The sequence below is a fragment of the Apodemus sylvaticus genome, chromosome 8 (genome assembly GCF_947179515.1).
Source record: "Apodemus sylvaticus chromosome 8, mApoSyl1.1, whole genome shotgun sequence".
Lineage (NCBI taxonomy): Eukaryota > Metazoa > Chordata > Mammalia > Rodentia > Muridae > Apodemus > Apodemus sylvaticus.
Genome location: NC_067479.1, coordinates 57,063,417 through 57,087,445, shown reverse-complemented (window position 1 = coordinate 57,087,445; position 24,029 = coordinate 57,063,417). Strand labels below are relative to the sequence as shown.

Below are 24,029 nucleotides of genomic sequence, written 5' to 3'. Positions count from 1 at the left end.
CTCTGGGCATCTCCTGTTTACAGGCAGGTCTCCAGAACCTCATCTATAGGTGTCTAAGGGGGCGTAGCTTCAGGCTGGCAGGGAAGCGTTGGGTGTTCTGGGAGGACCCGGGGACACTGTCTACTTCCTGCTACTGCTTTCTGCATTAAAGGCCTATATGATGTCCGCCATGCTATGCTGCTCCCTAGGGGTGCTCCAGATGGCCTGGTAGAGTGCCTCCATCTGCCAACGGGAGGAGCTTGGGAGTGATGGAAGTCTTGTCTCAGGGCAAGCTGCTGGCTTTCTCAGGCATCAGGGTAGAGCTAGAGTGGGGAGACAAGCCTTGTCCCACTTCTCCACACTCCAGTCTGGGCCTCACGGTTGGCAACAGCAGGGAGGAGGAGGAGGAGTCTGGACAAGACAGTAAGTACCCTTTGTCGCCTGGGGAGAGGGGCCCAAGCTGGAATGTTTACTCGGTGACGGCTGAACCCGTCCTGGCTACCCTCTCTGAAAGAGCAGGATCCCCAGCTGGCTGGCATGCAGCATCTGCGGGTCAGGAACGGACCTGTCTTAGCTGATGTAGCCCTTCCACTTGTAGTGGGCTTGCCAGCTAGACATTCTCCCCCCCTCTCTCCTCCCTCCCCAGACCAAGAGCCAGAAGAGCCAGATGGACAAACATACTCTAAGCCTCTTTTATATGCCTCCTCCCTCCTCCAGACAGCCTCTTTATAGAATGTTCTACTCCTGTTGTGTGGGAGAACTATAAGCAGCGTGTGTGTGTGTGTGTGTCCACCCCAGTGCGAAATCACACCCTTAGGAGTTCTGGAATGTTGAGGAGAAGGAAGGGCAGCCACCAGAACCAGGTGTTTTGGCTCCATCCTGGCTTCAGACACCCAGCAAGGCAGAACATCTGGAAGAAACCACCATGCCCCCGCATCATAGACAGCATCTGGCACAGGATATTGGCTGTAACACTTTCTGTTTATTGGCTGGGGTGCCCTGGCGTGGCTGACGAGAAGCCCTGTCTTATTCATCCACTCCCTCCTCTCCGACTCCCCACCACGGCTCCGAGGGGACCCAGGAAGCACGGAAGTGGTGGGTCAAAATAAGACCCAAACTGAGGCTGGAGAAGGGGCAGGAAATGTACGTTACAATGAAGATTAGGGACACCGGCTATACACAATACAGTGTGTAGAGACGGTAGGGAGGACCACAGGGTCCTGCCCAGAGACTGTCTTACCCCAAGGGTCCCAAGGAGCAATGGTCACTTCAAGTGTCTTGGCGCGAGCTCCAGTTCCCTGGCCCCACTGACGGGAGGCTGTGGGGACTGGCTGACAGGGAGTCCAATTCCCCTACCTCCTGATGACACCCGGCCCACTGGCTCTGTAGGTCCTGGTGTCTGGGGGTGAGGGACAATGTGTCACCATCTGCCTGTCACCCCCGCTGTCCAGTCTGGGTGATCGAGGGAAGCAGGACTCCAGTTCCCGCTACCAAGCAGGGACAGAGGTCACTTCCTGCTGTGGAGTGTGTCCTGGAACTTGGTGCTTGTGTACCGCAGGTGGAAGCCTTTCTTGGAGATGGTGTCATCAGAGTGGAACTTCACCAGGACAGAATCTCCAGCGGAGTACACTTCCTCAGGAGGCTGCCAGGGAGAAGGGTGGGCAATGAGGAGTTGGGAAGGGACTGTGCTTGCTGCCTTCTCCCCCTGGGGTCCTTGCTGTCTCAAGATTCCCCATGAAGCAGGCGGTGCTTGCCTGCAATCCTAGCACTGAAGAAATGGGGCCAGAAGGAGAGCAGTCTGGGCTCTCAGTGAGAATGAGACTACTTGGTGTGTGTGTGTGTGTGTGTGTGTGTGTGTGTGTGTTAGAATGGGAGAAAGAAAGATGGATGGATGGATGGATGGATGGAGGGCTGGAAGGATGGCTCAGCAGTTAAGAGCCCTTCCTAATCTTCAGAGACCCTGAGTTCAGTTCTCACAATGGGTGGCTCACGACCACCTATAACTCTAGTTCTAGAGGATCTGATGCCTCTAATTTGACAGCCAGAGATGCCAGAGACATAGGCAGGCTGACAGCTCCACAGAGCCTCTCCCCCCACAGCCTGCTCCTCCTTGGCCCAGTTCCTGCTGCTTATGCTCAGCTCAGCCTCTAAGGGGAGGTCCAGCCAGTGCTGGGTCTGGCGGCTGAGACTGTTCCAGGGAAGGTTAGCCTTTCCTGGGACAGCAAATGAGAGGAGAGCAAGGCAGGAGCCAGGGACTGCATCAGAGTGTCCGTGTGAGCATGGATACCCGTGAGGGAAATGGTGAAGGATGACAGGAGGAAGAAGGGAAGGGGAGGAAGGGAGGGAGGAGGGATGGAGAGAGAGGGAAGGAAGAAGGGAAGGAGGGAGAGGGAGAGGGAGGGAGGGAGAGAAAGAGAGAGAGAGAGAGAGAGAGAGAGGAAGGGAGGGAGAGAGGAAGGGAGGGAGGGAGGGAGGGAGGGAGGGAGGGAGGGAGGGAGGGAGGGAGGGAGAGAGGGACTCTAATCTGTTCTGTTACTGGGTTACTGGGAGAAAAATAAATATATCCATGGGCTGGGCCTGGCCTTTCTTATAAACCTGCCAAAGTGATTGTGCCCACAGCTTCAGCAGATCCTCTCTCTGTAGACTCAGAAGCAACCCCTAGGGGTCTGCTTGGACAGCAGCAGCAAAGGCATTAGGACATGGTGGGTTCTCACCAGGGGAAAGAGACAATGGTGTGGTACAACCAGTCTAGGGAGAGACTGGCTCTGAGCCTCTGCTTCTGGTTCTGGCCCTAACCTCTGTCCCCCATCCCCCACCAGTTCAGCCCTGGGAAGTGGTGGTGATGGGATCAAGAGTTGAGTGGTCAAGAGAGAAGCCTATCACCTCCATTTCCAGATGCACACAGTTCTGCAAGCCAGAGCAAACTGGTCCCATGGGAGCTTAGGTCTGGGTGGGGCCCAGGCCAGGGGTCGTGGAAACCTTTACACTACCCAGAACGGACCCTGGTTTCCTGGGTAAGGATAGCCCAGGGTGTGATGGTTTCTGTGAGTGCTCCCAGGTTTCCCATATTAGCTTCTCAGAGGACTGGCCAGCCTTTTACTCAGCCTAGTACCCTAGGTCTCCAGGGATGCTAGCTGCATCGGTGCTGGGGGTTAGGGTGAGGCTTCAAAGGCAGTATGGAGTGAGAAGGGTGCTCACCCCAGAGCCACAATAGCGCCCCAGTCTGGGAGCTGTGCTGTCATAGCCATCGAAGAGCTCTATGTAGTCATAGCCACAGTCAGTCTCCTCCTCCACCTCGAAGGTCTGGAACACCAACTCCACGCCATAGCCTTCCTCAGCCACGATGACCCACTCGCAGTCCACCCCTCCAGGGTAGTTGTTATCGCCGAACTGGGCATGGGAATAAAGGTCTTTGGTCTTCACATCTGCCCGCACTTGGCCCCCACACTCTGCAGGGGGTGGATGACAAGATTGATCACCACTGATGACAGATCAGTGTGATGATTGATCACAAGGCTGACCACCACATTTACTATCCGGTGCAGTACCACCCTGAACCACAGAGACAAATTCCCACTACAGAGGCCACGTGGCCAGTGCTAGGTGGGATCTGGCTTAGCCCCAAGCAAATGTCCTGCTATGCCACCTAAGAATCGAAACCCAAGGAGGAGGCCAGGGGACACTCTAGGGTGAGACCCTAAGTAAAAGGTGGTGCAGAGCAGTGGTGTTGGGGAAAGGTTAACTTTACTTGAGAAGGAACTGCTCCTTGTTCTAGCTGAGGTCTGTCATGGAAGAACATGGCCTTTTAAACTTACAGAGAAAAGCTATGCATTTGGGTTTTGCATGTGAACCGGTTTTTAAGGGTTAGCTCAATTTTAAACAAACAAACAAGCACACATCAACCAAACAACAAAAAGCAAATAAACTCCATTCCTCCAGGGTGGCTCAAACACTGAGGTTTGCAAGTCAGATGGAGTTGCAGCCTCGTGAGCTCGTGCTGGGCAAGGCAATGATCTAAGCATGAACCACAACCACTCTCCTCTGCGTGTCCCTGGTCTTCCTCTCACACCCTAGGGTCTGTTTCTGTGGAAGAGCTGGGAAGGGAGCCTCGAAGGAGGCAAAGGGAAGGGTGCGGGTCTGTGGGCCTATCAGTTCTGGGATGCCCAGGACCCGCCAGTAAACAATGAAATTCCACACTCATATCCTTGGCCTGCCTCCTGGCCTCCCGGGACTGGTCTCCAGCTTCGCTCTGCATCCCCACTGCCATCTCACACCCTCCCTGCTCTAGTCAGACCAGGTGACTTACTGTCCACCTGTGTGTACCCTGAGCCCTGCTGGAACTTTGCGTGCGCGCACACACACACACACACACACAGACAACGTGGAATGACTCTACCAGCTCCCTCAAGTCAATTTTTTCCTGTTTCTTTTTACCCTTGTCATGAGCTGCTTTATACTGTAATCCTGAATGCCTGGCTTATCTCTCTGCTGGACTAGGAGTTTCTGGGGCAGGCAGGGTAAGGGCTCATTGACTGCCACCTGCTCAAATAAACCAACGCAGAGCAACTCCTTGTGGGCAGGGATCTTCTCCTTCTAGGCTCATTTTCTGACCTGTACTTAGAATGATGCTCTCCTCATTCCTAGGTTTCTTAACGATGCCTCCTCTGATTGCCGTCACAGTACTCTGTTTAATGACCTTCGTTATCCCTATGACTTCTTAGTGTTCCCTCGATGATCTGGTCCTCAGATCACAATCTTGGCCCTTGGGATTATAGGGATCTGCTCTATGGACCCCCAAAGGCCCTTTGTAACCTCAAGGCCAGGGTTGTCAGCAGAGTACCGAGACAGCGAGCATCAGTGGAGGGGTGTCATCTAGCCCAAGGCTGGCCTCACCTGTGGAGTGGGATGCCTGGAAACCTTTCCTCTGTACCGAGTTGTCTGAGTAGAAGCGCAAGAACATGCGGTTGCCTGTAGCCAGGACTGGCTCGGGCTTCTTACTGCCACAGAACCGGCCAAGGACCGGCGCCTTGGCATCTCGCCCATCAAACACCTCCAGGTGGTCATAAGCGCATTCAGGCTGAGACTCGATATCCATCTCCACGAAAGTCTGGAAGATAAAAGAAAGGAGTCCGATTAGAGGCACAGTGAGGGTAGCAGTCCTCAGATCTCTGCACCTCTGGCCTCCAGTTCATACACAACCATGGTTGGATTCATGGTGTGGGATGATGGTGAGGGAGGACTCAGGAATGTCAGAGGGAGGACTCAGGAATGGGCAGTGTCAGAGACACCCCCATAATATATTCAGAAGAAAGAGGGTTCCTGTACAAGAAGGTTTGTTTCCATATAGATGGGCATATCTCAAGGCTTAGCCGGGCCCCCGTACAGCCTTGGACTCACACAGGTCTAGACTGGCAGAAGCAAATGACTGCATAGCAGGGGGGATCGAGGTGTCCATACAGGGTGCCAAGTGGTATATCTTACCAGCTTTACCCGATGCCCAGGGGTGCTGGAGATAGCCCACGTACACTCCTTCTTGCTGGGGTACTTGTCAGGCCAGTTGGGGCTGGTGATGGTGCCACTGGTGGATGTCACCTTGTGCTCACAGCCAGCTGTAGGATATGAGTGACGGAAGGGGATGACCAGAGTCCTCCCACCCCGGTGCCTCCTGTGATGAATGAGTACCCGCCCCTCCTGCTCACACTGTTGCTCTGCTCTTGTCCTCCATTCACAGAAAGGACTGAAGGTGCACACCATTTCTTCTTCAGTCAGTTGCCCATTCTAGGAATTCAATGACTTGGTTTCTAATGAAGCCTGGGTTGAGGCCCTTAAGAGGTCCACTACCCTTTGGTGACCACCTGGCCATACCACTTCTGTGCAGTTGTCACTCTTTCTCCACTCAGCAACCTGGGAACCTTTGTGCGTTGCGAGGCTCTGCCATCTTTTGGGCTCCAGCGGCCTCCATAGTCACCAGTGACTTTGGCACCTGACTTAATCATCCCCAAAACCCACCCTCACTTCCATCACAGGTGACAGTAACAGACAAGTGCTACCACCTATCACGGCCTCTCTGACTTCTGATTTTCTCATCTCCTCATTCTGGGTTTTCCCAGCATGTATCACCCTCTTGTGTTTTTTTCCCAGCATGCTTAGAGGTGCCTAAGTATCCACTAGGGATTTGATCTAGAATCTCTCATAACTAACAAAATCCACAATGCTCAAGTCTCTATTATAAAATGGTGTAATATTTGCAGAGATCCCCACACATACCTTCCCATAATTGTTCTCTCTCTCTCTCTCTCTCTCACTCCCCCTCTCTTCTTCCTTCCCTCCCTTCCCCAACCCCATCAGTCTCACATAGCTCATTATGTTCTTGAACTTCTAATGCCCCTGCCTCCATCTCCTAAGTGCTGGGATTATTGGTAGGTACCCATCATGACCTGTTTATATGGTTCTGAAAATCAAACCCAGGACATTGTACATGCTGGGCAAAAACTTTGAAGTACATTCTCGGTCCACTCTGTGCACTTTAAATCTTAGGGCTCCTTATATCATATTTAACATAGTGTAAATGGGTTTTTTATTGTTTGTTTGTTTAGATAGGGTCTTTCTACACAGCTCACACAAGGCTTGTACTCATAATCTTTTTGGCTCCTGAGCACTGAAGTAACATGTGTGTATCACCACATTCAGCAATATACTGCACTGTTTGAAGAATAATGACAAGAAAAAAATCTGAGCAACATTAATACCGATGGATCCATCATGGGACTAACTGCTTGAATTCGGGTCGTGGACCCATCACCTAGAAGTCTGTCTTTCGCCATAGTATAGACCAGTTGGCTGCCCTCTACAGCTGGATTACATGACTGATCACCAGATCGCTGACATACTAAAAAGCCCATTCAGCTGGGCTGGTAGCAAATGCTGTACCCTACAAGGGAGGTCGAAGCAGAAGGATCCCAAATTCAGCTAGTTACAGAGTAAGTTAAAAGCCAGATATGGCAGTTCAGCAAGACTTTTCCCTCAAAATAAAAAACAAAAAAGAGATCTGGGAATGGAGCTCAGTGGTAGCACACTTGCCTGGGATGGGTAAAGGCCTAAGTTCAGTCTTCAATACAAAGCGGATGTACAAATAAACAGGAGGATTCTAGAGGGATGATGGCTCAGCCAATAAAGTGCTTGCCGGCCAGCAGTGGTGGTGCACACCTTTAATTCCAGCACTTGGGAGGCAGAGGCAGAGGCAGAGGTAGAGGCAGAGGCAGAGGCAGTGGGTTTCTGAGTTCAAGGCCAAGCCCAGTTTACAGAGTGACAGCCAGAGCCACACAGAGAAACCCTGTCTCAAAAAGTCAAAAACAAACAAACAAACAAACAAGTGCTCGCCATACAAATATGAATACCAGAGTTCAATCCCCAGCGCCCACATAAAACCCAGGCGTGATACCACACACCTAAAATCTCAGCACCAGTGTGGCAGGGACAGGAGGATCCCTGGAGCTTGCTGACCATCGAGTCTAGCCAAATCATTGGGCCCCAGGCTCAGTGAAAGACCCTATCTCAAAAAATATGGTGGAGAGTGATTGAGGGAGACTCCTAATGTCAACCCGTGGCATCCACGTGCAACCCCCCCCCACACACACACATAGACAAAATAAACAAATAAAGTCCATTTGTGGTTTCCTGCCTCTCCAGGGTCCCCAGATTGTTAGATCCTCATTACATCTGTTCCTCTCCAAGTCCATCTATCAGCAACTGTCCCAAACCTCCAGTCTGATCAATCTACTATCTTCAGTACTTCCTCCCCCAGCAGCAGATCAGTGTCTCTCCTGAGGCATGAAGAAACAAGGCCCTCGGATGGGAGCTCTCCTTGACTCTCCTTCCCTCCTGTCCTGGGGCCTCTGAGAAAATGTAATGCCCCTCTATGGAAATGGACTGTCCTTTTGGAAGCCCGTGTTCACTGTTGCCCAGCCAGAGAACACTTACGCAAAGAGGACCACCTTCTCCCAGTCCTGGAGCCCATGAGCTCCTGAAGTCACTCTCCCATGTCTCTTGCTTTTTTTTCCTAGCTAGTCTCCCAAATATCTGGCCACCACTGCATGCTCATCACCAATGCCTCCTCCATCTATAGCAACTTGGATTCCATACAAAGCATGACCTCCCAAACACACTGCCGCTCACTGCTGCAAGGTCAGGTAAAAGCCAGCCTAGACTATGGTGTGAGACCCCATCCCAAGACAAAGCAAAAGCCAATCATCAGTATTCATGAGCATCCCTCAGAGACCAGTGTATGATTTGGATCTAAAGTGTCTCCTATACACTCAAGAGATAAAGGTTTTGTCCCCAGGGCAGCAATATGGCTTTTGTACCATCACTGGATCATGAGGGACCCGATCTTATCAATGGATTGATCCACTGTTGTGTTTATAACTTAACAGACTGTTGGGAGGGAAAGAGGGGTTGGGGACTCTTGGAGGTGGAGCCTGGAGGAAGAGCATCCTTCTCAGGATGTGTCCTTGAAGGGCACACACCGTGTTCCTGGCCACTGCTGCCCCTTTCTGCCTCTCTGCCCCCCCATACCCTTCTGGGTCATCGTAAGTGAGCAGCTCTGCTCCCTGCTCCATCATGAACTCCATGCCGTGATTTTGGCCTTGCCTGAAGTCCACAGTGATGGAGCCAATGGACAATGGACCAGACCCTTCCTGAGTCCTTCTTTAAGTTGTTTTCTTCAGATAGTTTTGATACAAGGCTGGATACAGAAAACAATCAATCAATGTGTGGTGGGGCTGTCAAGGGAAACGCAGGCTACACACGGAGACGAGTCAAGGTTCATCTAACTCTCTCTTCTCTCTCTGTCTCTTTTAGTCTGTCTCTTTCTCTTTCTCTGTCTGTCTCTCTCTCTCTCTGTGTGTGTGTGTGTGTGTGTGTGTGCATGCACACATGCATGCCCGAGCGTGTAGAGCCTGCTCTTCTGTGAGGACTGTCCCCATCACTCACCTGCAGCTTCTGGTGGCCTCTCTGCCCACCCTACCTCCACATGGGCTTTCCTGCTCTGCCTCCCATGTGCACCCACAGTGCCTCTCAGGCTGGGTACCATCTCTGTGCACATTCCCCAAAAATATCCTTTAGCAGAATTAGCTCTTCCATGGGACCCAGGCACGAGGCCTGATCTGCATTAGCCTACCTCTAAGGAAGGAATCGTGAGTGTTTCTAATGTGCCAGAAGGTGAGCTGAGGAGAAAGCCGCCATCCCTTTCTATCTAAAGCGTAGGAGGAGAATGTGGCTTAGAACAGCAGAGGCTTGGGTCCAGCTAGCTGAGGGCAGCAGTGCTCTGTGAGTCAGAAGTTCCGTCCCCAGCACCCTGAGTGCTTGGTGGAAGCCCTCAGCTTCTCCAATCGGCACCTTTGGGTGCTTCAGTTCTTGTAATTCTCCTCAGAAGCTTCTCTATCTATACTTGGGCTGTTGACTTAATGCTAGTTAAGAGTCATTGATTAGGGACTATCTCAGTAAGTAGAATATTAACAGCTCAAGACTTGGAAAAGCAGGGTTTTGTTTGTTTATCATGCAATGAATGAAGAAACAAGCTCCGAGGGGTTAAATGATTCACCCCAAATCACCCATTCAGTGGTGAAGACAGGGTGTCAGGCTGTTGGGATTGCAATTGTTCAAGCAGACTGGTCCAGGGCACAGAATTAAGGAGTTGGAACAGTATCATGTCCAAAGAGGCACTGAGTGCTTTGTGTGTTGGGAGGGAAGATGTTTTTAAATAATCTGAACATCTCTTATGCAAAATGCTTGGGACCAGGAGTGTTTGCAGTAGGGGAGGGGAGGGAATGAGCTGTAAGGGTGGCACTCGAGTCTCAGCTAAATCCATTCACGGTTCAGATATACCCTACGAACACAGCCCCAAGTTATTTCTTAACTTTGTAAAATTTGGGGCTGAAGAGATGGCTTATTGACTTCCAGAGGGTCAAAGTTCAGCTCCCAGCACCCACATCAAGTTTCCAGCTTTAGGAGAATCCAGTGCCCTCTTCTGGTTCCCACTAGTAACTGCATTCATGTGCAAATGCATGCTCCCCCCATTAAAAATAAAACAAATCTTTAAAATAATAATAACATCATGATCACCACATGAAAGCCAGAGGGTAACTTCTGTGGAGTTGGTTCTCTGCTTTCACCTTTATGCAGGTTTCTAGGGATGAACTCAGGCTGAGCCATCTTGCCAATCTCTGAATGAAGGTATATTCCATAAGATTTTTAGTGTGCTTGTGATTTGATTACAACTAATCACATGAGGTCAGGGTTTAGAATTTCCTATTTGTAGCATCATGATAGTGTTCAAAAAAGTTTCATATCGTGTATACTTAGGACTCCAGCATCAGAAAGTGGCAGCCCCGCTCGGCGTCCCCAGGGTGTACAGTGTGGCCAGGGACGGCAATACACTTAACTGTGCAGCTGGGTCGGCTCCAACACTTCTCAGCCTCACTCTCTTTTAGGAATGTGCGTGATCTTCATTTGCACAGGAACAGAGTGCATAAGCAGGCCACTCAAGGGCACATTGTTACCTAAGTAACTGTGTTACTACAGATCCAGGCCAGGCCACCTAGCTTTAGAGTCTGTGTTCTTAGCTGCTATCTGCTCTGTGTGTCAGAGGACCCATAACAAAAAGGAAGTCTTGGATTCAGGGTTTTTGTTTTGTTTTGTTTTTGAGGTGGGGCAGAGTTCAAGATAGGGGTTCTCTATATAGCCCTGGCTGTCCTGGAACTGACTTTGTAGACCAGGTTGGCCTCAAACTCAGAGATCCATCTACCTCTGCCTACCGAGTGCTGGGATTAAAGGCGTGTGCCTCCACAGCCAGCCTAGATTCAGGTTTTAAGAATCCTAGAAATGGACCTTCAGATCCGTGGACTCTTCTCCTGATGTGGACAAGGGGAGAGCAATTGTGCATGTGACCCGGGTACCTCAGTGAGGGAGGGTGGCCCGTGCACCACACAGGAGGTGTGCTTCCCTTGCTCAGGATGGAGATGTCTGCACGGGGATGTCTCCGGGCAGTATGAGGTGCCCGGCAAGCCCTGGTTGCCCTCTCCATCCTCCTCACCCTCTACGCAGGTCTTACCTTCCTTACAATCGTGTTTGTTGTCGTGAAGGACGAAGCCACTGCGGCACTGACACTCGTAGCTGCCAAATGTGTTCACACAGTCTTGCTGGCAGCCACCATTGTCCTTGGAACACTCATCCTTGTCTGTAGGGTGCAAACAAGAGCAGTGGGTCTGTGTGGGCTGAGATCAGCTCACCCCAGGGGAAGCGGGAGGCCTGCCGGGGCTTCCTCCGGTGGGAGGGAGTGCTCGTGCAGGGGGGCTGGGTGCACTGTGAGAGGTCAGGGTGATGATGGCGCTCTGGTCACTGCATCAGTGGGGCCAGCTGGGTGGGCCTCCACTCTGGGCAGAGAAGGTAGAGGTGGGCAGAAGAGTGAAGGGAGGGCTGGGGTCTGGAACTGACCAGCACGGGGACCTCTACCATTACCTGCTTACTGGACAGACGGACAAGTGGAAAAACAGACACAGGGACAAGCAGACTGCAAGAGAAAGGAGCAGGACGCAGGGGTCCCTCTTTTACTTCACAACAGGAAATGTCACAGACACCATCAAAATGGGAGGGGGCGGGGGGAGGAGAGCACCAGTTCTGTCCGGCCAAAGGAGGCACCGGAATGGCAGAGTGGAGGCAGGGAATGGGTGGGCTCCGAAGCCCCCAGCCCACTCCGTCCGAGGTGAGCTTCCTGAGTAATGAAGGGTCTGGGGGCCTGGCAGGCCTCATTGGGGGGTCCGGTTTCTTTTCTGCACTCGGAATTTGAGCTGGTGGGGGCGTCCCCGAGGGGGCTGCAGAGCTGGCCTCTTTTCTGAAATGAGAGAGAGAGAAGGAGAAAAGGGACAAAGGAGTGGGGGTGAAGGGGGTGGAGGGCAGGAACCAAGGAAGGAAAACAATAAAAACTAGACCCAGGGTCTCCAGACAGGTGGACAGGGAAGAATGGGGCAGGAGGGCAGGCAGACCCACATGCAGGACGGCCATGTCACTACGGCTGGGTTAGCAGGAGGCACAGCAACAGGGAACAAGAGTGAGCCTGTGGCAAGGAGAAGGCTGGGGGGATGGCACACTCTGAGGCGTGCACACGGGGAAGAGAAGCTCAGAGTCGCTGGTAGAGGGGAGAGGTGGGAAGGGCTACGTAAACGCTCTGCTCACCCTCCTTCTGACAGAAGGTGTGAGACAGAGACATACACACCCGGGAACACAACCATAAACACAGCCCTGTGCACAAAAGAACTGCTGTATAAACATGGAAACACAGACAAACATGTACATGTCAGGTATCACACACACACACACACACACACACACATACACACTCATACACACACACATACACACACATACACACACACACACACAAGCAGACACCTGTTGTAGATCATGAAGGCTCAGACACAATATCATAGTCATGCACACACAACCATCTGTGTGTGGGTGTACACACAAGACCCATATGACCTACTCCATACGTGTGTGGAAGCATATGCAGATAGAAACACACAGGCAGGAGCAGACACATGTAGGAAAATGGACAGACCTACATACATGGAGACAGGAGGACCCAGTGTGACTACAGACACACATGCATGCAGAGGTGTTCGTGCTCATTGTGTGGGCATTTACATGTAGAGTTGCTTACATGCTGACAGGCACACACACACACAGAGGCACACACACACACATACACACACACACAGAGGCACACACAGGCACACAGGCATACAGTTACTGGCTTATGTGTGCCGCACCATTGTTCTAAGCCCATGTGCTTCTAGCCTAGAAGCAGACACTCGGGACAAGTGTGTGGATCCCAGTTACACCCAGAATTCCAGAGATGAGCCGTGAAGTGGAAAGATGGCTGCTGGCGTTCCACTGAGCAGGCAGGTTCGGGATAAGTGGACAGTTCCGAATCTAAGCTGAGGACAGGAGCCTGAGGGCTGTAGCACTAACTCCCAGAAGGCCCTATTTCTCATGTTCAGGTGGGCTACACCCATCAAGAGTCCACAGGAGCACGTGTCTAAGAGGTAGAGTTGTCAAGTCCCTTCCCAGAGGCTCAGAGCCTGGTCGAGGAAGCTGCCATTGTACTGGTCTGTGAGGCAGGCCCTGAGGGGTGTGGGGTGCCTCTCCTGGATCTCTGGTAGGAGCTCCAAGAAGCCCAGCTCATGAAGTAAGCCATGAGTTCCCTAGCATGTTTGGGCTCTCATGCCTTCTTCATATATGCTCCCCAAATACCTAGGCCAGTGCTTGGGACACGGGTGGGATAAAAGAAAACTGTAAGCCAAGGAGTGGATGGGTAAGTGAAAGACTAAAGTCACGTGTGGGGATGTCAGTTCCGTGGATGGCTGCCTAAACATCTGGGAGGGGACTCTGGCGCACCCTGAAGAGTCGACGGCCCATTCTGTGACTGGAGAAGACATTGTGGGGGATCAGGGCAAGGGAGGTGGCACAGACCCCAACAAGGAGATGGCACTCACCCTACAGTGCCCAAATGCCCCGGAGGTGCTGGGGTCAGACTGAAGGTCTTCAGGCTCTTGCTTCTCCTTCTTGTCTTAGGGTCTCCTCGATGGGTGTCCCAAAAGTCCACACAGCCCCTTCCTGGGGGACCAGAGTCACACGCCCCAGGCCCTGAGGCTGAACTCTGATGCCCATCGATGAGGGTCCTCTGCAGATTTCTTGTGCAAGGGGCAATGCATATATATGCATGCGTGTGTATGCATGTGTGTATGCATATGGTGTGAGCACATGTGCATGCATGTACATATCTTGTACAGTGTTGAGTACTATGTGGAGAGTGGGGAGACAAGGCAGTGACTCCAAACAAACACGGGTATCCCCCACATCCTCTCCAAGACTGGAGCAGCAGAAGGGCAGAGACAGACAAGAGTAAGCAGGTAATGGTTTCTCTGAGAAGCCCACCCTGGCAGGTATTCTATCCCCTCAGCCCTCTGGAAAGCACTTTTTTTTTGGTCTAAGTGGGCCTAGGGAAGGGTGGGGTTGGTGTTACATGGAGAGGGTCTCAGCAAGCGGTGGGGCAGGGGACTGGGGTCAATAGCTCAACAGAGCATATTAAGCAGAGCAGGACAGCTGGCAGTGCCAAGCAGGGGACCAGTGCATAGGGACAGGGGCATGGCATCCAGGTGGGACAGGCAAGGGTACAGGGCAGCCACATAGGGGGCTGAGGATGCAGGACCCTGGGTACGGAGGGAGAAGGGAGACAGCCCAGACCACGTCATAGGGTCCTGCCCACCCTACATCCACCCCACCTGGAGGAGACAGGCTGAAGGTCCCTAATCCACCCTTCCACGAGCCACCTGCTCCAGCCTGCCCACTGGCTTCCTGCTCTTTCCACACCCCACGGTAGAGCATCCTCACTCTTCACTGCTAGGTCTGGGCCCTTTCACTCCTGACCTCACACTGACCTGAGGGCCAAAGACTTAGGGATTTCTAGAGCCGGGGAGAGGTCTCCCAAGACCCCAGAGGTCCAGCTTGGGAAGGCTGGGTTTGGACCACCCAGAGAGGGACTGCAAAAGGGCCAGATGAAGCTAAGGGATGGATGAAGCCAGACCTTCCAGGGGCAGGGGAATGGGCAGTTTTGTTACTAAAGGGCAGAGGCCCGACTCCTCTTTTGGGAAGGCCTGGCATGAACCCAGTGTGCTGGGTGGGCGGGGCCTGATTAGAAGTGCAGCTGCTGCAAGATGAACTGCCCTGCGCGCACCGTCCAAGGCAGACACCTCCCTCTTCTCGATCCCATCCTGTGTTCTCAGGCAACTGAACTCCCTGTCCTGGGACCTCCCCTTTCAGGCCTTGGCTTGCCTGCCTTCTCATTTCTGCACTTAAATGCTCTGCCCTTCCCTAGGCCTGGCATAACTAAGGTTTTTAAGGTTTCCCAATAAAGATATTCAGATGCCTCAGGGGCTGCACTGATGGAGGGTCACAAGTTGGGGAGACACAGGGGGCTCAGGAGGCCAGGAAAGGCAGAGAGCTCCATTTTGGGGGAGGCGGGGCTGGAGAGCGAGAAATCCAGGATTACCTGAGAAGAAGTGGGCCTTGAAGCCCTTCTTGGACACCGTGTTGTCAGACTTGAACTCCACACGCATGTTGTTGTACTGGGAAGTGATGACCTCTGGTTTCTCGGAGCCGCAGAACTTGCCATGCAGCTTAGAGTCCGCCGTGAGTCCGCTGCGCACCTCCACAAAATCATACTTGCACACCTGCAGGAGAGCCTAGCTCTGGGCGCTGCCCCACCCCTCTCTCTCTCTCTCTCTCTCTCTCTCTCTCTCTCTCTCTGGTGACTACTCACTCCCTGGGAAACTGTCAGGCTAAGCATCTGTTCTCCCAACCAAACGCGGCTGTGTGCAGTGCAGAGCCCCAGGGCAGCTGGCCCCCAAGCCCTTCCTCATTCCACAGTCCAGCTAACGTCCGCTCTTCTCTGCAGATGCTCCTTCACACCCCTAAAGCCCTCCAAGCTTCTGCGTACTGGGAAGTCTCTGTTCTCTGAGCCTATTATCTAACTCCCCCAATGGCAGAAGGCAGGCACTGAGCCAAGACCCTACGCCCCACACCTTCCTACCCACCTTGGCTCCAGAGGCACTTACATCATTGCCCTCAGTCTCGAAGAAGTCGAATTGCAGGGAAATACGATACTGGGTGGGAGCCACCAACTGCCAGATACAGTTTTTGTTGGGAGGGTACTCTTTGGGCCAACCAGGGCTGGTGATGGAGCCGTTGAGCTTGGTAAGGAATCCCCCACAGGCAGCTGGAGGGACAAGGAAGGTGGTATCATCCACCAGGAGTCCCCACGCTAGGAAGGGGTCTGAGGCTGGGCAGCAGTCAGGGGGAGATGGGAGTCTGTGGGCCCACAATTCGGAGGCATGGGACACCTGGTAGGGGTCTTTGAAATTGAGCATAAATTTTAAGAGCAGAAGAGGCTTCACATATGGTCCTTTCTACTACCTCTTCAGGAAGATGGGCCAGATGTCTGCTGGGAGGGGACACAGAAGAGCTGGTCAAAGACCAGTAAGACCAGTCTGATCTGGAACTGCTATCCTACAAGGCTGTCACCCGCCTACAGGCTGAGTCTCTCTGCAGACAGTGGCATCTGAACTGTGGATCATGACCCTTGGGAAGACGCTGATATCAATTACCAGGTCAAGATCAGTATGAAGAAAGGAGTCAGACTAAAAGCCCCTAACGCCAGTGTGTATCCCACTCTGCCAGTGTTCTGGGGGCTGACACGTAGGACATCTCTCTCATTCGTGGCTGGGAATGGCACTAAAGAACTTCAGCTTGTCCTCAGATGTGATTGACGGAGGACACAGGAGGGGACCCAATAGCTCTGGGTTAGTGAGGCACTCACCCTCACATCGACGCTTGTCTGGGGCCAGCTCATAGCCGGGGTCACAGCTGCACTTGTAGCTGCCCAGGGTGTTCAGACACCGCTGCTCACAGCCCCCGCGGTTGGGCCTTGAACACTCGTCCACCTCTACGGGGAAGAAAGAACGGGGTGTCACTAACCACAGGCTGAACTTCGCTCCTTCCTCTTGTACTGAGATTGAGGCTCAAACCCAGGAGTCTCAGGATTCCTATGACCCCGCCCTCCCACGCTGCAGGGAGGAATGCGCTGAAAGCGACACTTGTCTGTTTACTTGGCTACCCCAATATTCCTGCGGCAGCTGAGAGCCCACAAGGAAATCCTACAGAACCTTCTTCTGAGCATTCAGGCTAGCTGCAGGCTACCCTCACCTTCTATGTATTAGTGCCGCCAAAGTACTGCCCTCTCCTTTGTCAATTCATGACACCTAATATGGGCGTCCTAACTATTGTGTCCACTGAATAGGTGAAGAATCGAAGGCCTGGGGAAATAGTTTGTCCTAGGCCACATCTGTTTAAAAACATCCTCCTCTGTCTTGCTCTTCCCCTCCAGAGTTCTGCTCTTCACGAGGGTGACCTTTGACCTTTGCTAGTGTTTACCCACAGTGTTTTAACAGTGTCGCTGCACCTGCATCTCTCTCATAGAGTCTTCACATTGAACAAATGAAGAATAAAGAGATCAGGGACTGAGCGTCCACAGAAGGAGAATGTGGGGCAGGGGAGGAAGTACCTTTGAAAAAGTTGACTGCGAAGCCAGCTTTGTTAATGGAACCATCGGAGACGAACTTGAGCCAGAGCCGACTGGATGTGCTTTTGATGTCGTCAGGCTTCTCATAACCACAGTAGCGCCCAATGAGGTTGCTGCTCTCGCTGTGTCCATCTCGGACTTCCAGGTAGTCATAGGCACAACTGTCGTGACGCTCGATCTAGGAGTCAGGGGCTCTATCAGGGAAAGGAGCTCTGGTTTCCAGGATCCCCATCCCTAGAGCCTTCAGGAAAGCAGACTGTCCTGGAAACCAACATAGGCATTGTACGGTGGATTAAAGCATCTGTGGCTACCTCAAAGGACTGGAACGTGAGGCCCACGTGGAAACCCTCAGACACCTGGATCCGCCAGATGCAGACTTTGCTGGGCCGGTAATCATCCGGGTAATTGGGTGACTGGATGTGGCCATTATCCTTCTTCACATCACCACCACAAATGGCTATGGGAACACGGGATGAGGCGGGAATGAGATGGAGCACAGGACAGCGGTGGTCAGCAACCTCAGCCCTGCCTAAGCGCCCCTTCCCCACATTTCCAACATACCCCACTCCCCATTTCCCACCCTGCTGACCCCACTGGAGAACCATCAGTAGGGGCCCTGGAGGCAACAGGAGGGGAATGGCTCTGGAATGTCCAAGGGCCCTCTTCCTCTCCCTCAGTACCTTCATAGACGGCAAAGAAGCCCTTTCCAACCCAGTTGCTGCTGCTTCGGAATTCCACCCAGAGGCGGCTGTCGGTGGAGACAATGGGCTCCGGGAGTTTGCCCCCACAGAACCGGCCTGCAGGCAATAAAGGCAGATGGCACTTGAGTCCCAGGTCTCCTCATACAGGCCCCAACTTTCTAGGAGGCTAGGGGCTCCAGTCTGCAGCCACCCGACTGTGTCTACTCTTACGACCACCAGAAGAGTCAGAAACTCCTTGAAATAGGGCAGGAGCTGAAGAACATATGTGTTTTACTGATTTGCTTTTCATCGGCATTTTTTGGGGGGGGGTGTTTTGGGAGAATTTTTATTGTTTGTTTTAGAGAAGGTCTCACTATTTAGACCAGGCTAGCCTTGAATTGAAAGCTCAAGGCCTCAGCCTCCTCAGTGCTGAGATTATAGACCCGAGCATCTGAACTGAAACATGGCTTTGTGCATATTTGGCAAGCACTCTACCAGACGAGCTATACTCTAGACCCTGGCCTTGAACTTTTGGTCTCAGCCTCCAAAGTCCGGGATTCAAGTTTTATTGACCTTTTTGTTTGTTTGTTTGTTTGTTTGTTTGTTTGATTTGGTTTTTCAAGACAGACTTTCTCTGTGTAGCCCTGGTTGGACTCAAATCCACAGAGCTCTGCCTGCCTCCTGGGTGTTGGGATTAAAGGCCTGTGCCCTACTGCCTAGCATCACTGACCTTTTTAAAGTAAATTAACCATGGTTAGTGATCTTTATGAGATCTCCATGCAAAGAAGAAATGAGAGAGAAATGGACGTAGCTTTCTCTGCATATACTGTCATAGCATGCCACCACTGGGTCAAATTCAGGGAATGCGTTTGGAATCCCAGATTCCAGAATCTGAGGACAGGGCCAGAAAGCAATCCTGTTCAAATAAAACTCAATAAGAATCCACACAAGGGTTGAGGCTCGCTATCTGTAAAATTCTTTGCAGTCAAGAACTGATTGGGGATGATTCGTGTGTTCCTGAAAGACAGAGTGTTTTCTCACGTTTCAACCAAGGGTCAGAAGGTGGGTGCTGGCCTAGGAATGCCAGTTATGAGAAAGAAATTCTAATCTCAGAGACCTAACACACTGCAGAGGAGATGGAACGTCAGTTGCTTTGGGTGGCTAACAGGTCTACCAGAATATCAGAAGCAGAAGCGAGGAGATAATCATCTGAAAGCCTGTGGCTGCTTCTCCCAGACAATGGGACAGAGATGCTGCGGAGGGTAGGTAGTCCCCGATCACTTCCGACTATAGACAGAACGATGAACAGCGTCACACAATAGCTCAGGCTTGATGCGGATGTCCCCTTTGCTCTAGCTCTGTGTCCACTGAGCTGCCTGTGTGTCCAAAGGTGCTTTAGATTTTGTTGTTGTTAAGATTGGCTCTTGCTATGTAGCCCAGGCTATTCTCAAACTCAGCACCCCTCTGCCTTCAGCCTCCCCAGAGTTAGAAGTACCACACTACTGCGCCTTGCTTTGTCCTGTAGCTTTGAGCAATTTTTATCCCACTCACTTCATACGTGTGTGTGCACATACATGTGCAGACACATGCAAACACATATACAATTAGTGACAAAGTATCTTATATAAACAGAGCCAGGACACTGGTCCAAGCCTACAGGTGTCAAGGTGAATTAAGGGCCTGCCACAGTAGGTTAAAAGCTAGGCCATATCATAGACACCCAAAAGTTAAACCATATACATCAAGGAAATCCCAGTGAGGGTGTGAGTCTGGAGCTATGGGATATGATGAGCAGCCTCCCATACATCTTTGTATATTCCTTTGACTTCCCAACCCTCATAGTGAAGGAACTTCTCCACAGGGTAGCCCCAAACAAAGCCAGCACTAAGAATTGGAAGTCTGCGGCGTCACAGACAGGATTCCCCCATTGTCACAGCAGTAAACTACATCAGAGCTACATTGTAGATCTCATATCAGGATGTCACCCTGCTTAAGGTATTGGGCCCCAAAGGGTTTTGACAAAGAACCAGGGGGCTGAGGAGGCTGAGGAGCCTGTGTCCTTTACCTCGGAGAGGCGCCTTTCTCCAGAAGCCATCCCGCACCTCTACATAGTCATACCAGCAGAGGCGGCTACGGTACAGGTCCATGGATGTGAAGTTCAGAATAATCTAGGGGAAGAAATGAGGTGAGGGTGAGGAGAGAAGGTTACATGGCTCCCACTCTGTACCTAACCATGCCCTCTGCCTAGCAGGAGGGAAAGTTAACCGTCACAAGTCGCGGCCAGTGTAGTACCCCAGTGGTCCTCATCAGACTAACTGAAGATACCTGCCCACTTGTCCTGTTGCCAGACATCCATGAGGGTGCAGGCCTTCACCTGCCTTGCACTCTCCACCCCAGTATAGGGCTACTGTGCTGGCTTAAATAACCAGTCCAGTTTCCTCACAGTCAATATTAATAATGATGTCCTTAGGGAAAAGGGCAGGGCCAGGAAAGGCTCAGAAGGGAGTGAGGTCTGAGGGTAGGGGTGTGTATCTGAAATGGAAAAGGGGCCAGGACAGAAGTTGAGACACCAATCATACACACTCACTGGGCCCTGATTTCTGGAAGGGGCATGGTATCTGCAGGGACTAATGTCAGCTCACAGTCCCTCTGAGGAATGGGTTCAACATAGATCTCTGTCCTTATGGAACTTATGAACAGCATTACATAAGTATGAAGACTGTACAGAACAAAATGTAAATCTCAGCCCAAGGGCCTGGGTTTGAATCAGCCATATATTTCCTGCTAAGTCCTAGGGTCAGCCACACAACTTTCCTGACCCAGCGTCAGTCAGCTCCTGTGACAGCCTCTGACACCACAGTATTCCCTGACAATGGCTACAGCCCTTTGGTAAGTCTCAAGGCTCCACAACCAAAGCCAAGAACCTTTTTAATTTTTTTTTTTTTTTTTTTTTTTTTTTTTTTTTTTACTTTAGAGCTGGGCATGGTAGCACATGCCTTTAGAACTAGAACCAGAACTAGAGAGGCGGAGGCAGGAGGATCTCTGTGAATATGAGGCCAACCTGGTCTACAGGACTACACAGAGAGATAATATATAAAAATAAAGTTTAGTTTATGTGTATCTGTGTGTACCTGAGTATATACATTTATATCACACGTTTGCCAGCTGCCTGTCGAGGCCAGAAGAAGTCATGAGTCCCTCAAATTAGAATTACAGGTGGTTTTGAGCTAACCCATGTGGGTACTAAGAATCAGACTTGGGTCTCTTAATGGCTGAGCTATGTCTCTGGCCCCAGGACCATGGAATTTTAAAAGGCAGAGGCTTTCCCTATAAGGGAATGTAGTTGCTTGGAATTATCCAGAGAGATTCTCAATCCTCCTATGCTGTCAGAGTCCCCGAAAGGTTCTAGGGTCAGGGTTGTTGTGACCTGTGGGGTGCATGTGGTTGGACACTCACTAGTGGGCTTTCCTGCTAAAGAAGGAACGAGGGCCACATCTCCCCTCGGCTTCAGTGGGAAGCCAGATGCCAAGAGCAGAGGACTGAACACGACAGATTCCAAGGCAGAGACTGGCACCCGGCGTCCGTATCACCGTCAACAGGACTGGTTCCTGGACACTCTCCCAAGCCAGCTTTGTCAGTGCTGGGTCTGGATGTTTGCTGGTTTTTTATATCTCTAGTGTGCATACACACAGGTGTGTGGAGGCCAGAGGACAGCTCTCAGGAATCAGTTCTCTTGTTCTATCCTGTGGGTTCCGAGTATCAGACTCAAGGTGACAGGCTTGGTGTAAAGTCATCTTGCTAGCCCTACTGAGTGGATTTTAATCATCACCTACTCAGTCTCTCTTCCTGCCCTCTCATTCCGTGACATCTGCCCTAGTCTCTGTGTCCCCCAGTACATCCCAGCACACCATGCCCGAGCCTCATTAATGAGGGCGCGCGCCCCTTCCATAGTCCCCACTTGTAGCCCCCTGCTCCCATCTCTGCACTCCATCTTTCCAATCTCACCCCAACAGCAGTTCCCGCCGTGACCATCAAGGTCTGAGCCTAAGACGTTTCCCTCACCCCTCCCTGCCCACTCCTTCCTTGGTCCACAGCCCCCACTCTTCTTTCTTACTCTATTTGTGTAAGTTTCATCAATTGTAGTAACTTCAAATGTCTATGAATGAGGCTGCATTTTTGAAGTGAATCATATACGTGCTGAATTATTAGTCATTATTATAGAAAGTCATTACCATTACTACTAACATTGTCAATTTCAAAAAGCGAAGCTGCAAATCCATTCTAGCTCTTTCCGTGGAGCCAGAATGTCACATGTCACACATCCCATCTCCTCAGCCCCACAGTCCCCGCCTCCAGTTGGCCTGGAACTCCCTGTATAGACAAGGCTTACAGCGATCCATCCGTCTGGCTCTGTTTTGAAAGTATAAACCCCTCCATCCAACTCATTATCCCTTTTAGGAAAATGACCAAATGCTCCCACAGAGGGAAGCAGCCAAGGGCTGGCACTGTGGCAGCCTTCAGAGTGAGACGACTGCCGGCCTTCACTGGTACCTCCTCACACCCAACCTCCGTGGTGTGAACTCCAGACTCACACTCCTCTTCCTACTTAACTGTTCTCACCTAAAAAACGACAAGCTGGTCACAGCCAGATCATTGACTTTCATCGGTATGGGCAGCCGCACCTGCCTGTGTGCGTGACTGTACCACTGGGCCCTCGGCACTGACGAGCTAAGTCTCCTACTTTCTGCCCCCACCCTCCCACCACTCCTCTCTCTTCCAGCCACACCTTCTGTCCACCCTCCCATCCTAGATCCACGCTAAGTTTATTCCTTGTTCTTGGCTCGGCCCTGCCTAAGCCATAGCAATCAGAGTCAGGTTTTTATCATGTCTACCTGATCAGATCCACCCTCAGCTCAAAGTCCTTTAATACACGTAACATATGCATAACTCAGAATAAACTCCCAAGTCCTCACGTCACGTCGAAGGATCTTCTCCCATCTCGTCTGTTACCTCTGACCTTTTCTCCCACCATTCCTCCTTACTAGGCTCCATCCTCAAACGTACCATGCCTGTCTCTGGACCTTTGTACTAACTGTTGGAAGCTCTCAGCTGATGCCTGCAGATGCTGCCCCACTTTCGACACGCCTGCCATGAACGGGGACCTCTCTGAACACCCGCACATGAGCCACTGCGCCTCTCAGTAGGTTCCTCCCCAACGGGCGCTCCCATCTCCCTGCCCTCGGGGACTCCTGATGCAATCTCTATCTCCTTCTCCTCCAGCATGGAAATGCAAATCCAGGCAGGCAGAAATCTCCCTTGTCCCCTCCACATGTAGCATTAGTAAGTACTTAATAAGTATCTCTCAAGTATGATCTTGCTTTTAGGAATATCCTCAGGCAGGCTTGCCTAAATCTATAAAGATGGAAGTATAAATGTGTCTACTGAAGCACTTTGGGTAATAGTGAAAACTTGAAAAAAACTTAAAATCAACCGTCCTTCACTAGAAGAGAACTAGGCTCTAGTTTCCTACACCTTTAATCCCAGCAGGCAGGAGGCAGAGGTAGGCTTCGGTGAACTCTGTGAGTTTGAGGTCAGCCTGATCTACAGAGTTTCAAGACAGCCAGGGCTACATAGAACAACCCTATCCTGAAAAACCAGAGACGGATGGAAGGAGAGAAGGAGGGAAGGAGGGAATGACGGACAGAGGGACAGATAGACAGACAGAGATAGAGACAGAGACAGGGACAGGGACAGATAAAGACACAAACATACACAGACACAGACACACATAGACACAGACACAGACAGACACAGGCAGATAGACACACATAGACACAGACACACATAGACATAGACACAGACACACATAGACACAGACACACACAGACACAGACACAGGCAGATAGACACACATAGACACAGGCACACAGACACACACAGACAGACACACAGACACACACGGACACAGACACACAGACACACACAGACACAGACACACACAGACACAGACACACACAGACACAGACACAGACACACACAGACACAGGCAGATAGACACACATAGACACAGACACACACAGACACAGACACAGGCAGATAGACACACATAGACACAGACACAGACACACACAGACACAGACACAGGCAGATAGACACACATAGACACAGACACA

At 51.5% G+C, this 24,029-nt stretch overlaps 1 protein-coding gene across 3 annotated transcripts in view; it reads right to left on the bottom strand.

The window, feature by feature from the left end:
- Positions 1 to 941: 941 nt before the first annotated feature.
- Bmp1 (bone morphogenetic protein 1) overlaps positions 942 to 24,029 on the bottom strand; it is a 44,577-nt gene continuing 21,489 nt past the window's right edge. For 2 of the 3 annotated variants that reach the window (XM_052191005.1, XM_052191006.1), the window contains 12 exons: positions 19,922 to 20,024; positions 17,857 to 17,973; positions 17,488 to 17,633; positions 17,159 to 17,354; positions 16,415 to 16,540; positions 15,654 to 15,814; positions 15,089 to 15,269; positions 11,090 to 11,215; positions 5,461 to 5,588; positions 4,873 to 5,086; positions 3,178 to 3,428; positions 942 to 1,621 (listed from right to left, as the gene is read on the bottom strand). In XM_052191005.1, coding sequence (XP_052046965.1) covers positions 1,487 to 1,621; positions 3,178 to 3,428; positions 4,873 to 5,086; positions 5,461 to 5,588; positions 11,090 to 11,215; positions 15,089 to 15,269; positions 15,654 to 15,814; positions 16,415 to 16,540; positions 17,159 to 17,354; positions 17,488 to 17,633; positions 17,857 to 17,973; positions 19,922 to 20,024 — 1,884 coding nt within the window. In that variant the 3' untranslated portion in view covers positions 942 to 1,486. The other variant, XM_052191007.1, reaches the window with a different exon arrangement.